The following is a 15248-nucleotide window of genomic DNA, read 5'->3' as shown; positions in this document are numbered from 1 at the left end:
CCATCACAGCAAAGCACATGCTTATTCTCTGAGAGGTGCAAGTGCTCTCCTATGAGAGCTTCATCTGAAAATTGTCTGAGAAACTTTATACTCTGCACCCTCTAGCCCTGATACTGCCCATTGAGTCTTTTTGCTCCTCAAACTTGTCTTTAAAATATGTGAACATGTAAAAGGAACACAGTTTGAGCCCCTTGAGGATGCCATTTGGACGTGGCTGGTCCAAGGGCTCAGACTTAGACGTATCCCCAAAGCAAACCATGGTGCTGATTCTGACCCCTAGTCACTTCTAAGATTCTACTCTACAAGATACTTGAGTGAAATAAGGTTTAGAAGTGGACCATACTCAATTTAAAGGTGCACAACTGTGCATTCCCTGCCATCAAGTCTATTCAGACTTGACAAAGTAGACACAGTGGCCTGACTGACTGTTCCTTAGGGTTTCCAAAGAGCAGGCAGCCTCATTTTTCTCTATTGGAGTGGTTGGTGGGTTTGAACTCCTGACTTGGCAGTTAACAGCCCAGTGCTTAGCCTATCATGGTACCACTACTCCCCAAACCAAGCCCACCACCATTGAGTCAATCTCAACTCATATTGACCATAGAAAGGGTTTCTGAGACTGTAATCTTTATAAGAGCAAACAGTTTCCTCTTTCTCCAGTGGAGCAGCTGGTGGGTTTGAACTGCCGATCTTGTGGTAAGCAGCTCATCACCTAACCCACAGTGTTACCAGTTCTCTCTGTAACAGTTTACTTTTATGGAATGCCAGATCTGATTTTGAGAAAATACAATGCTAGAAGCCCGTGCACAAAATGTGGAACAAAGTACTCAATTAAGAACCAGATAATCGAGACATTTGGGGGCTTTGGCAGCTAAGGCACTGCCAAGGTGAAGTGACTGTTAGTGATGCCCACTGTGTGTGAGTAAAGTGGGCATTAGTAGGCTCTCTCCCTGCAATGTCAGTTTCTATGTGGCATATAAGAAGGGGTGAAGGTTAAAGACTCACATTTTGGGTCTCTAATTTATAGCATGGCTTTCTGCACACTCACCACAGCTTTTTCTAGACTGTCTATACATATTCCTTCATGGGTGCAGAGCGTTCTTAACCATAACTATGGGAGAGAATGTAATCTGATCATCTTTTGAATTGGACACTATAGGAGCAGTGGTAAGTAGTTCTTCCACAATCATATGAGGAATGATAAATCCAGCCCCACAGTTTCTGGTCCACTGCCTGCTACGTTTTCACTCCTTTGATATTATTTAAGCCTAACTTGATTATCTTTACCAAGACATGATAAATTGAGTAATATAAGATAATTTTTATGGCTTAGTGGTTAAGTGCTGGACTGCTGACTGAAAGGTTCCTAGTTCAAACCCACCTGGTGGTTCTGCAGGAGGAAGACATGGCAATGTGCTCCTGTAAAGATTTACAGCTTTGGAATCCCGGTGAAGGCACTGCTGCTCTGCCTGAAGGGGTTGCCAGGAGATAGAATGGCTGGGTAAAGATTTTACATTGCCCTTAGGAAAGACGACTTTACTTTTTTTTGCAGCTCAGCAAACCTTCCACCAGATGGCAGTAAACACTTAGTTCCTAACTCTTCAATAGCCTTCAGATTTAATTAATTAGGTACAAATTTAGTACTCAACCTGTACATTAGCTTAGAATTTTATGTGTATTAGGGGTATAATTTGAAACAGTCCGGTGTTTAGTTCTATGTCAAATGTATTAACCAAAATATAAGTAAAGGGCCTGGCTTGTATGATTGTGCACATAAATGTACCTGTATACTTCTCTCTCTCTCTCTCTCTCTCTCTCTCTCTCTCTCTCTCTCTCACACACACACACACACACACACACACACACACGATATTTGTAAATATAAATGGTGAAGCTCATTTCTAACTTTTTTCCTTTCTAGAATTATTAATCCGAACAATAGATTGTTCCTGAAATGCCAGTTATTGATAGGAGAAACACACATATACCTACTTTCAAATGCACCTATGATGCTTTCATGATGCTCATGTTATATATGGAGTCCTTTGATGGCTCAAGCAGGTAACGCTTTGACATTAGCCAAAAAGTCGGTGGTTCAAACCCATGCAGAGGTGCCTAGGGAGACAGGTCTGGCAAAATGCCGTAACAGCACAGTGGAGCCTTTCTGCCCTACATCCATGGGGGCAGAGTTATAACGGGATAGAGTTATGACAGCCCCGACGCCCCCTTCGCCCCCGGACTTCCGATGCATTCAATGGCAACAGCAGCAGCATTCTGAGCAGCAAAAATGATCAGAACACATTTCGCTGCAAAATGAATTCATAGCATGACTTCACACTCCGGGTCTCCTTGCTCCCCTGCTGGATGGCTTGTTGCAGGTGCTTTTCCATTTGACGACAGTACAAGCACGGCTTTCGCTGAGCGGGGGTGTAAGAGCACACTCTGTCCCCTGCCACTTGCGGATGATCTGGCTTCGTCCGCTCCTCTCCCTGCTATTATTCTCTTCAGAGGTTTGTAGTGGTGCTTCACCTGCCTGTAGTGGGCTGTGAATGTGATTTTGAATATCCCATTGACGTCTGAAACATGATCATTTTTATCTATGCTCCAACGATTTCCCTACAGAAATGTGATTGAAAAAATTATGGTATCAGGTCTTAAAGAATTGAGAATGACAGCGGGTGCTTCCCTCCCCCTGCTTCATGTATTTAGGCTCTATGGTTTCTCTCTGTGCACGATCTTGCATATTCCTTTTCCCCTTTCTACCCCAGCGTGATTTGTCTGGGCCCTACCACCTCTGCCCTGAGCCATGCCACTCGGTTGCTTCTGCCTCTTTTCTTACCTGTCTCCACCTCCTCATAAGCACTGCCAGGCGAGGATTGTGATGTAGCCTTTCTGCCACCATCTCCCCATGATATCCTGTGACAGCCAAGTTAAGTTTCCTGTCAACTGGACGGTCTCTAGGGTATCCAGCCCAAATCGTTCTGAATAGCATGTAAATTCTTCGGTCTGGAATAACCTTGGATGCCACCACTTCCTGAAGGCAGGAGGCTGGGGGTGATAGCAGCTAAGAGAAGTCACTTTGGGACCTCTCCCACTTGTGCTTCCCAATCCTACCTCTTACGATGGTGTGTATTTGCACGAAGTACCTAACTGTATGTGCCCCAGGGGCCTCCTCGGTAAAGTGGGGCTACGCATTCCCACTTACAGGGCTATTGTAAGGTGAACTGGGCTCACCTTTAAAAGCATATGAAAAGTATTCAATAAACGACGTCATTGAATGAGACTCTGAACAAGCCTCATGTTCCCGTCTGAGCAGCATTCACGGCCCTGCCTGACCAGGCTCCTTCGCACCCTCATCCTCTCTCTGCCAGTTAAGATTCTGTGTCCTTCAAGGCTTAGCTCAAAGGCTACCTTTTCCATGAATAATTCTTGAATAAATTTGCCCACCACAGATCCCTTTTTCCCTCTGACCTATATTATTTATAAATTATTCATTCCTTCCTTATATCTCTTGTCACATTCTATTTTGTATTACAGCTCACTGTATTTATGTCTTATTTTCTCTCCTAGATTTTAAGGTCTTGTGGTCAGGGACCGTATCTTCTTTGTCTTTGCTAAAATACCATGTGCCACAAGGCTCTGCCATTGTAGATGTACTATTAATATTTATTGAATAAATGATTGAATAGCATATTCAATCTCTCCAGTGCCAGCTTTATAATTTATTTTTAATGTAAGGAAATCTGAGCTTCAGAGCTGCTATATGTTTTCCCCCCCGTAACTTTAAACATCATCTTTCTTTCTATTCATCCTTAGTTTAATTAATTCAATAAGGAGTGTTATTAATATGTTTAGAGAAGGAGAGCAAAAGTATAATGTAAAGTATATCTCATTCAACCTTGGAATAGTTAATATTGGTGCAGTTCTATAGCTGTGGGTATGAATAGCTTTTTCTTTTTCTCTTCCCGTCTTTTTTTTAAATGCTGTAATTGTTATTCTTATTTATACTAGATTGAATTTACTCAAGGAGAAACTTTATATTATTTAAAAACAAAATACATGGCTGCTTGGGAGACACAAGATGAGAAAAAATCTAACTGGTGACATTTTTCATATTGTTACTAAAGACGTGACTTTGTAAAATTTGACACATAATTAGTATGATTAGGCTGTAATCAGAGCCTTTCACTTCCCAGATAGTGACAATGAGTCATCGTAAGGCCTATAGCATTTCCTTACAGAGATGAGCCAGGGCTCCAGTTCACCAGGCGCCCAGACCAGCATTGATTGAACTGGATGCCAATACAAGGGTGAAATAGATGAAGACAAATTTAGACAATAACATAGTCCTTGGAGTAGAATCTGAATTAAGTTTCTAAGGGCTTTATTTTGAATTTATTTTACACATGTTAATTCTTATTTCTATACATGTCATTGTTATGGACTTACTGTTTCTAGAATGAATCTAATTTTCTATATGTAACCTACCTATTCTAATGCTTATTGAATGAAAACTTGAACTATAAGGTATACTCTTGGTTACTCGGATTGCATGTCTTTGAATATAATTTAAAATTTTAGTATGGTTTTTCTTTTCATAATTTGAAAGAAAATTTTGAATTCTTTGAACTGACAACAAATTAAAAAGAAGAACACGGCCCTCCAAAAAACAAACACCCCAATAATGATCAAGTGAAAATTAACGAAAGTAGGTGAATAAATCTGGGCATAGGCTGGAACATCCATCCATACTAAAGATTGCCTTCTGAGTTTGATTAGTCAGAGATCTCTGGGGAGTTAGTCGACTTGTTAGGATGCTACATTTCATACTTGGCTTGCCAGTGCAAGACGAATCCTGCTGTGGGATTCATTCCATCACTTACAATTCCAGGAGATATAAGGAGCATGATACTAAGTGTTTCCAAAGACAACGTTTTTAGATGTTCACTGTTTTTAGATGCAGTTCAGTTGCTTCTGATCTATAACAACCTTATGTGCAAGTGCCCTGGTGGCACAGTGGGTTATTGCTGGGCTGATAACAAGTTCAGCAGTTTGAAACCACTGGCCGCTCCTTGGGAGAAAGCTGAGGCACTCTACTCCCACAGAGATTTATAGACTCAGACACCCATGGGGAAATTCTAACTTTTTGTTTAGGGTCACTGTGAGTCAGAACTGACTTGATGGCAGTGAATTAAAGGAATTTTTTTCTCTGTGAAATAGAATGAAACACTGCCCACTCCTGCGCCTTCTTCACAATAATTTGTATTTTTGAGTTCACAGTTAGAGCCACTGTGTTGATCCCTCTTGTCAAAGCGCTCCTCCTCCCCCATGGATCCTCTACTTTTCCAAGCATGATGTACTTTTCTAGGAACTAGTACATCCAGATAGCACGATCAACTTCCGTGACACAAAGTCTTGCCATCCTTGATTCTAAGGAGCATTTTTGCTGCACTTCTTCCAAAACAGAGTTGTTGATCTTCTGGCAGTCCCTGGCATATTTAATATTCTTCCTCAGCACCGTGATGCAGGGCCATCAGTCCTTTCTCCCTCTTCCTTAACCATTGCCCCTTTCACACGTAATTGAGGAGAATGGAAGTACCATAGCGGTAAGCCCGGCAGACTGGGTTCTCAGTGGCTTTTTAACACTTTTAAACAGCTCTTCAGCAGCAGATTCACCAATTGTACTGCATCATTGACTTCTTGACTGCAGCTCCCACGGGTGTTGATTGTGGATTCAAGTAAATGCAATCATCGACTTGACTATCCTATCTCCGTTCATCACAATGTTGGTTTTTGAACTAGTTGTTAGAACTTTTGTTGTCTTCATTTTAAAGTGTAATCCACATGGAAGCCTGTAGTAGTTGATCTTTATCTGTAAACAGGGCGGCATCTCTGCACATCACAAGTTGTTAATGCATTTTCCACCAACCCTTATACTTTGTTCTTTTGTATAAATTATCATCTTTGATGATTTGCTCGGCATATCGATCGAGTAAGTGTGGTGAAAGGATACACTCTGATGCACACCTTCCCAGATGTCAAAACACGCAGTCTCCTCTTGTTCTGTTTCAACGATGCCTCTTGGTCTATAGGTTCTGAATGAGCACAATGAAGTGTTCTTGAATTCCCATTATTTGTAATGTTATTCATAATGTCCTATGACTGATACAGTCCAGTGCCTTTGCATAGTCAATAAAGCGCAGGTATAAAGGATGTCTTTAGTCTATAAGCTTTCTGATATTTTTCTCTCAGTGAAGATTCATCTGATAACAGCAAGGATGCCCCTTTGTTTCACATCCTCTTCTGAATGTGGCTCGACTTTCTCGCATTGCTATTAGATCACCCTGCTTTGGACTGGGCATGAAAATGACCGTTTTCATTCAGTTTACTGGGCAGTTGTTTTCAGAGTTGATGCCTTAAATACTAACTACTGAAGAACAGACGAGTCTTGGGATGTCTTCAAGACATCACACAGGAAGAAATCAGAAGGTGGACCATAAGGCCAGAAGGAAAGACAAAACTAAAATGAACGTCAGAAGAGACTTTGAACTTCATTCCTGAATGTAGAGTGGCTAAAGATGAGAAGAACTGATGCAGTGGAAGAGCCCAACAGGAGGTTTCACAGGGTGGTTTGAGAAGATAGAGGAGAGCATCATAAGTGTCCATGAAAAGCACCATGCTCTGGAGGAAGAAAATGCAAAGGGAAGAACATGCTCAACATTTCTCCAGGGGAAGGAATGGAAGGTAAAAATTCAAGCCTTGAGGTGCACTATTGAGCACTCATATCGGCAAAGCATTGAATGATGCAGGAAGCATAAGAAGAAGATGGGAGGAATACAGAGTCACTGTATCAAAAAGAATTGGCTGATATTCAATTATACCAGGAGGTAGCATATATCAAGAACTGATGGTATTGAAGGGAGAAGTCCAAGATATAATGAAGGCATTCGTGAAAAACAATTCTCCAGGAATTGATGGAATACCAATTGAAATGTTTCAACAGGCTCAGTGCCCATTTACATAGGTCATTAAATTTGTAATGCAGCTACTTGGCCAACTGACTGGAAGAGATTCCCAATGTAACCTTAAATCATCTCAAATGGTCTAGCATTAACAGACAAATCATAACCAGAGTCCTACCATCTTCTGGTCATCCTTGTGCATGAATTTAAAAGCTCAAAGACTGTTGTCATAACAGGTCTGGACTGTTGTTGCATTTGTTTTTCTGTCTAATTCCCTTCTTTATTCCCTGTTCTTAGACTTAGCACCTATGTTCTGCCCAGAATCGCACCTGGGCCTTCTTGATGCCATTCCCCCTCCCTGCCTGTCTGCCAACCTTTCTCTGCTTGCATAACTTTCTCAGATCTCAATGCTAACGTGTCTGCCTAGCCTTGATCTGCTTCAGTCTGTCGATGTTGTGAGTGGTTGCGCTGTGCTGCTGAAGCTGATATGAACAACAAAAGGAGAGAGGGATTTGACATGGCTTATCTGTGATTTTTTTCCTATTATAATATTTGCCTCGTAAGAAATCAACTCTTGTTAATTCAAGAGCTATTTATTGAATCATACTATGTACTTGGCATCTTGCTCTGAGGATACAGCAGTGAGCAAAACAGACAAAACTCCCTCCTCTTATGTGACTTGTTTCTGCTGAGTGGTTGCTTTATGTTTTATTTCACTTTCTTTTCTACAAGTAACTTAGCTTATTCCAATTATGAATGAGTGAGTCGTAAAAATATCCAGTTTTATTATTACACTGATTTGCCTAAAATAGTATCTGGTACATGGTAGGCACATAGTAAATATTTGTTAACAGAGCCTATAAATAAAATTGAATGTGCTCCGTTGTGATTCACACTATCAGACTCAATTTAATGATCAGATTAGATATTCTTGAATTTCAGGTGTTCATTTTAGCCAAAGAAACCTATTGGTAGCCATCCATATACATAGTAAAATTGTTTGGCATTTTCAGTTGGTCAATAAAATTAATTTCCTTCTTCATTCTACTCTTCAAATAAATATACTAAGTACCAAGACTTACACTGTTTTGAAGAAATGAAGACAGCATCTCTTCTTCAAGCTTTTTTTTTGTCTCTTCACTTTGATACTCATAAAAATATTGTGATTTAGTTTCTTAAAAGACAGAAACTGCATTTCTCCAGCCAGAAGAGATATCACATACTCAGATTCTCTGAATTTCCCTCCTTCTTTTGATCAATATTTTAGTTGAGCTGAAATTCAAACTTTCATTAACATGGAAAATAGTTTTTGTAAGACTGTATTTTGAAAAGAGGTATTGTTACAAAAATAGTATGAGAACACATCAAAGTAGTTTTAAAATTTAGGTTTTAAGTAGACACATGGGATATCCTACTTTAAATTATATTAAGCACCTGAAGGGGATTTTAAAAGCTTGTGAAAAATGGAAATAAAAGGAAATAGAATTTTCCACGAAGTGTTTGAAGCTCCCTGGTACTTTCACTTTGTAATACAGATTCACAGGATTTTTTTCTTCTTCAACTATCCACACATTTTACACCTGCTTAGGACAAAGAATTGTCACTGCTAGAGATACCGGATCATATTGAATGAACCATCGTCTCTCTTAGTTTTTGTCTTCTGCGTGCATCCATAGAGAGGTGGTTAAAGGAGGCTAGGGATAGGTGGGGAAGCATGGAATAACAAGTATATATATATGGAAGCATGGAATAACAAGTATATATATATATAATTTCTCAACATAAGCTCCATCAAGTTCAAGACACTTTTGTAAGTGATGCCAATGCAGATTTATTTATTCATGGAAGAAAAATGAGTGCTTGCTAAGATTTTTAAATGATTTCCCATAGAAACTGTCAGGAAATTGCTCTTGTTTGAGGAGAGCAATGAGCAGGAACATCATGCGGGAGAAGGGCTCTGGGGAAGCTTTTCCTGGCACCATTCTGCTAGAGCTCTGGCTAACTTTCTCAAAGCACTCACACAATAAAACCAAAGCCAAACTCACTGCCATTGAGTCCATGGGGACTCATAACAACCCACTGGGGCTTCCTGAGACTGTCACTGTTTAAGGGAGTAGGAAGCCCAGTCTTTCTCCTGTGGAGCTGCCCGGGTTTTCGAACTGCCGACTGTATGGATCACAGACCAACTGGTAACCACTGAACTACCAGGCCTTCTACTCTCACACAAGTTGGTGTTGATGTTCTTTGGCTCTCCTGAATGTCAAGGAGCAAAATGTCTTGAGGCTCCTCTAACATTGTGGCTATGAACTTTGCCCTTGATTTTGGCTGGCTGACTGTTGGGTCTCGGTAGCTGTTGCTTTGAGTGTGTTTGGGGAAAGTACTGGATCACACTGGTAAAGTTCGTGTTTCGTCTCTGTTACATTTCTTTCAAGAACTGCTCCAGGATCTTGTTTCTCACTCATTTAAAATTTCCAAGTGTGCTCTGCTCAAAGCAGCCTTAGCACCCATGGAGCAGAATGGTCTCGTCTGTTAGGGAATGAACCGGATGACCTGTTTCCTCGCAAACTGCTCTGTGTGGCCACTGTTGTGGTTTCATCGTCAACATCATCTCATCCCTTCTGCAAATGAGTTACCCATTTGTAAACGGCATTTCCCCTCTCAGCGTTCCATAAAATGCCAATCAGGTTTCAGCAGACATTTGATATGAAGGTCTTGCTTCAGTTTTAGCAAGACTTTTCAAATCTGCTTCAAACCAGATCCGATTGAGATGTGTCATAATGAGCTAATATGAATTTATTGTGGTGGTGCAAAAAATTGAAGTCCATACATAATTTTTTTCATAATAGGCATTTTCTGTGAACTCTTTGAAGACCCCTTCTTTTAGTAAATTTGTAAATTTCTTCTGTTTTATGACTTGAAGTACAACGGTGTCCTCAATTAAGATCTTGTATGTGAAATCTTTTAACAAAATCTGCACTGTGGATGACTTACATTAGTACAATTTCTTTCTGAAAAATGGCCTTTACTATGTGGTTAGAGACAAAAATGCTCTGTGCTCGCTATAGTTTTTTTGTGTGTGTGCTTTTGAAAATACACTTATTCATTAAGTGTGCTTTTGAAAATATACTTATTCATTAAGAAAGTATACTTATTCATATACTTTAGACTTAGTAGAGTCCAGGGTAATACTAAAGTTTCTCCTGAATTTGACATATGGTTAGATATTTGAAGGCATTATTTTTTCTTATCTAAAGTGATGCTGAAATTGGGAAATTTACACCACGTGGGTGAATTAGTCAAGCACCTGTATCCTTACCTTTTTAGGAGAAAAGTTAGGGAGAATTTATAAGATGGTGACTAACAACTAAATTTTCTGGGAAAATGGTACAAGGGCGGTCTTGGCTTAGTGAGCTGGCTGATGTTGCTTTGATTCTGATTCATAATGATCTTATAGGACAAAAGAGAGCTGCCACGTGCGGTTTCTGAGGCGTAATCTTCGTGGGACTAGATGGCCATGCCTTCTCCTATAGAGGCACTGGTGGCTCTGAGTGTCAGTAAGGTCTGAGGGATGCAGCTTTGTTCTTTGGCTGCGTACTCTCTAAAACAAATACAGTGGCCATCACTTGTTGAGTATCTGGCATATAGATCACCGGGACTTCCCTGTAAATCCTTTCAGGACAAGGCTAGTCTACTGGCTAGCTTACAGTAAAATTGTTGTCCAATCTAGCCCAAATTTAAGGTTTCATCAAGTGCATTTTAATTGAAATATAACTAATGTTCAGTAAGATGCCCAGATATCAGGGGTTTTATCATTTTATCAAATGAGTGAATGCGTTTTTGTCAATTGTACACACTTTTGTAAACACTCTCCTCTTCCTCCTCCTCTTCCTCCCATCATTGTGTAACTCATGCCCATCACTCCAGCACCCACTTTCTGATCTGTATGACCATAGTTTAGCTGGTCTCTTCTTGGATTTCAAACAAATGGAGCCATACAGTGCTTTCTTTGATCATATCTGGCTCCTGCCACTTAGCGTACTACTTTTGAACATGCTGGTTGCCTGTGTGTATACGTGGTTCAGTCTTTTTCTTGCTGGATAGTGCGCCACTTTATGAATACGCCACATTTGCCATTTTTGTCTAAGGCGAATGCTGGCTCTTTTTTAATGTGCCTACCTTTGTTTTCTCTTCATTTCCCTCCAAACATTCCAGACAAACCTGTCAGTCTCTGTTAATAGATTTTCCTACAATATGGTAACCTTTGCACATACAATTCTTTCCCGAGCTGAAGGAATCTGTATTCTCTGTTGCCTTTGCTTATTGCTTCTCCTCTCCAGAGTCTTCTGTTCTTTGGGTCCTGGCAACTCAGTACTTGATACTTTCTGTTCTTGTTTTTTATGGTCATTTTCCTTTTCCCAATTCTCCTTTCCCAGTTTATATCCTCAGCATCACTGCTTTTCTGTAGCATTGACTTTACTTTTAATTGCTTCCAAAATGAGCTTTAATTCTTTAGTTTGTTTTCATCTTCATCGAAATACTCCAGAGCTTCTCCTTATCTTATACTTCTTTCTGTACTATTGGTTTTTATATTATTATTTTGTTGCTGTAGTAAGGACAGTATTATGATGTTCACACTCTCCTCGGCGTTCATCTTCATCTGTGGCCCTTGTTGAGCAGTCTTATGCACCTGCCTTTTCTGGGGTGTGTCAGAGCACTTCCGGGGGATTTACGCCTCGTTTTTGCTGTAGGGCATGCTCACAAAGACTCGGGGAAAACATTTCCCCCGATCCCAACATGGTGTTCATCAGCCCTGTTTTGTGTTTTCCTTCTTTCCTATTATCCTCAGACAAATGAGCTCTGTCCAGAGCCAGATGGGCTGAGCGGATTGTCCTTTTGTTTCATCGTTTGCTTTTTGTTCTCAACGATGACAATTAAATCCCCCTTCTCAATCTTCAGCTGCAGGGCACGCTGATGGACATGTGCCCAGAGCAGATTCCCATCCCAGCAGATGTCAGCTTGTACCTAAGCTCCTTTGTGTTGCTCCTTTCTCCCATGCCCTTTCCTGTTTCAGTCAGGTGATGTCATGTAATTCCAGCACACTGAGCATCCCTGCCCCTTTCTCCACCCAGTGCCTCTGTGAAGGCCTTTGCCACCCGCTGCTCTTTCAGCTTGTTTCCTGAGCTTTGCAGGCTCTTTCTGGCTAGAAGAAGATAGAATGAGGTAGTACAACCGTGGATGAGGAGGCCTGGAGAATCCATTTTCTGCTCAGTCTGACAGCCACTCCTGAATACACTCCACATTCTTGTGGAGTTTTTTGCTGGCATCTCTCTTAGGTCACTGAAGCAGTAGAATTTGCCACTGCAAATTCAGAAGGTGCCTAAACGTAAGTGACGTCAAGGAATGTGATGAGATGGGCAATGGAGCGCTGTCTGTGTCCCCTCCAGTCCTAGTGCCGACTCACTGGGGATTTAGGGTTTAGGTTCTTTTTCAGCCTTAGGTTTCACTACTATTGGAAGTTTTTGTTCTGCTTTTGGTAATTCTTTTTGACCCCGTCACTGATATTTAGTGATACAGGGGGAGGGGCAATGTTCCTAGCTATTAACTAAATGTCATTGTGAGCAAGACTCCAGACCTTCATTTTAAATGATAACTTTACCTAGTTGGAATTGTGCACTTTACACATGTCGTGGTTCAAACTAAAATGATTAAATTCAACTGGAAGACTAGTTGTCTTTAGAAAAACACCTGGGAAACCTGTTACTCTGCTAATAATTTCACTAGTTATTTTTGGTACAGCGACGACAGCCTTTTGGGACCGTGCTGGCAGCAGGGAGTCAGCAGTCATGGATTCTAACCAGCTGGATGAGGTGTGGGCCAACGCCGAGCATATGCATTCATGGAATTCATTTTTTCTCCTCTGAATAATCCCTGAGCTCCACACTCACACTAAAGCCCAACCCCATGTGTTCTTGTTTTTGAAGTTCAACGGTCCTCATGCATTGGCCAGTTATCTGATCTTCAGCTCCTTCTTGGCTTCAGTGTCTTCCGTCTGTGTGTAGCATGTGGACCATGGTCTTGAATCATGGTTGGAACTTACCTCGGATCTCTTTAAAGTTGATGTCTGCTTGGCCCATTTTGTGGCAGGGAAAGTAATGAATGCTCTTGGATGTTTCTGCAGGAGAGTTGACACTGTCCGTTTTCACTGGTTGAAAAGTGTCAACAGTTCTTGTATAGAACCCAGGTCCTAAATGTAGCATGTCAGCTCTTGTCTTCTGCAAGCGCGGTTAGAAAATAATGTTTTAAGTTGTATTTTTATACAAGTTTGTGTCTTAGCTTACTTTTTATTAAACCAATTTAAAGGTAGCATAATCATTGGTCTTATTAATATAATTTTAACACAATTGTTTCATTTGATTTTTGTTTTAGCTTAATCCTGATTATCGAGATGCTCAAAATGAAGGAAAAAATGTGGTGAGTAGGACTTTTTCTTTTTAATCCAACAAATCCCATGCATATTACTTATATTTATAAGAACAAGGTAAAAATGTAATGGGGAATTTAAAAACTAGGGACGCAGAAGAGATTCACTGTATATAGTCCATGGATCAAAGATAATAGTAAAAAAGGGTATAAGAAGATGTCTCTTAGCACAGTGTTTATGGGGACTAGAGTCAATTTTCATTAAAATCATTACTGTAATTTACCTTTCTGATTTCTTCATAATTTTAAAATTCAATAAAGTTCTAGTCCCAGTACTCTATGATGTCAATATGACTTCTTTATTCAATCAAAATTTCAGTAGTGCAGGCTTCTGAATTATTTTTTTAAGGCATTCTAGGTATTTTGATGTATTGTAGACCAAATCTGTAAGCCAATTTTCTTAGGAATTTAGCAATTTCTTTTGGAATTGGTAAGCATTATTACTTCATCACAAAACTCTACTCTTTCATAGAAAAAGTTGGACTGCTTAATTGAAGTGACCACCGTCCTGACACCGGGACTCAGCTGTGTGTTGTATGAAGACACTGGCATGGGGGAGGGGAATCAAATCAGAATCGCTCGATCCCATTAAATCCTTTTGGAATCCTCATTCTAACGGACTTACAGTGCAAATGAAGCCAAAGTATGTTGTTGGCTTTAATTTATATTAATCACTATAGAAGATATAGACTTATTAGATCAAGTGGATCTCCTTTCAATTCAATCTTATCACCCTGTGTGGGATCTCCCCTCGGTTTCCATATGGCCATTCCAGGGTGGGTGGGTTCTTACTTTCCTATAATTTAGGAAAATCATATCGTTTGGAAAGTTGACCCGACTCACGGTTCCTTTAGTTCTTACGCTGTGGCTGGTCACACTTTCTGTGAACGTGAGGCAAAGACGCTCACAGCTGGACAGGGTATTCATGGCAGTGAGAAAGAACGCACCCTGGGAGGAAGGGTGGGCCGACTGACAAAGAACTTATGATAGGATTTGGGCTTCCATCAGATGATTTTGGAAGAGATGTAAGGAAGCAGAAATTGGTGTTGTCAGAAAGTGGGGGTGATCCTATGACTTGTATCTTCATAAATCTTATTTCTAAGGAGGCTAGACTAGAGCCAGGCTACTGCTGTAATTGGTGGTACAGAGGATCAATCACTTACATTAATTGGTGGAGGGAGAGGGTGGTTAGCCACTTGTTTATTTAGTCATTTGTCAATGTTCATATGTGAGGGAGGGGTCTTAATTTGGTCTTGATTCATCATGGTCAGAAAGCAGCTTTGTCTGATGCCCCTATTCTGTGAAATGCCCCCCCTATCCAAGAGGAGAAAACCAGGGGCAGGTGAGGGCCAGGCCAGCGGGCAGTGACATCCAGACCCAGCAGATAATAGGAGTCCAGCTCCTAGATAACAGAGGTGGCCTTTCTATTTCTCAAGTTTTTAAAAATAAGATTCCATGAGACTGCTTCCGCGTTGTGTAAAGGTAAATGAACTCTACCATTAGTGCCACCATTGCGTCCAGTGTCCTTGGACACGTCAGACAGCTTCCCGAGACTGGGTCCCCACCTGTAAAATGGAATGAGGTTGTTTTCCCTAGATAGTTCAACTGTATGCCATGAAGATAAACTTAGATTAGAAAAAATGGAAATTCTTTGAATAAAAGATGATAGTAGGCTAAAGATGTTAGTCATTTCTGTTAAAAGGACATCATAGGTCTAGGGGGCTGGTCCCAGCCCCAAATACTAAGTGGATCCCTGCCCCTCCCCTGAGAAGAATGTATCTCAAAGGATGGCACTGAATCTGCAGCTTC

General features: G+C 40.7%; 1 protein-coding gene across 1 annotated transcript in view; it reads left to right on the top strand.

Moving 5' to 3' along the window:
• ITPR2 (inositol 1,4,5-trisphosphate receptor type 2) overlaps positions 1–15248 on the top strand; it is a 296427-nt gene that overhangs the window by 158287 nt on the left and 122892 nt on the right. Inside the window, exon 10 of the mRNA XM_013003968.2 lies at positions 13386–13430. Coding sequence (XP_012859422.2) covers positions 13386–13430 — 45 coding nt within the window. The remainder of the gene's footprint in view (positions 1–13385; positions 13431–15248) is intronic.

The sequence above is a fragment of the Echinops telfairi genome, unplaced genomic scaffold, assembly GCF_000313985.2.
Source record: "Echinops telfairi isolate 266 unplaced genomic scaffold, ASM31398v2 ScPeMD7_21;HRSCAF=78, whole genome shotgun sequence".
Classification (NCBI taxonomy): Eukaryota; Metazoa; Chordata; class Mammalia; order Afrosoricida; family Tenrecidae; genus Echinops; species Echinops telfairi.
Note: the sequence above shows the minus strand (reverse complement) of the source record. Positions and strands in the feature narration are given on the sequence as shown.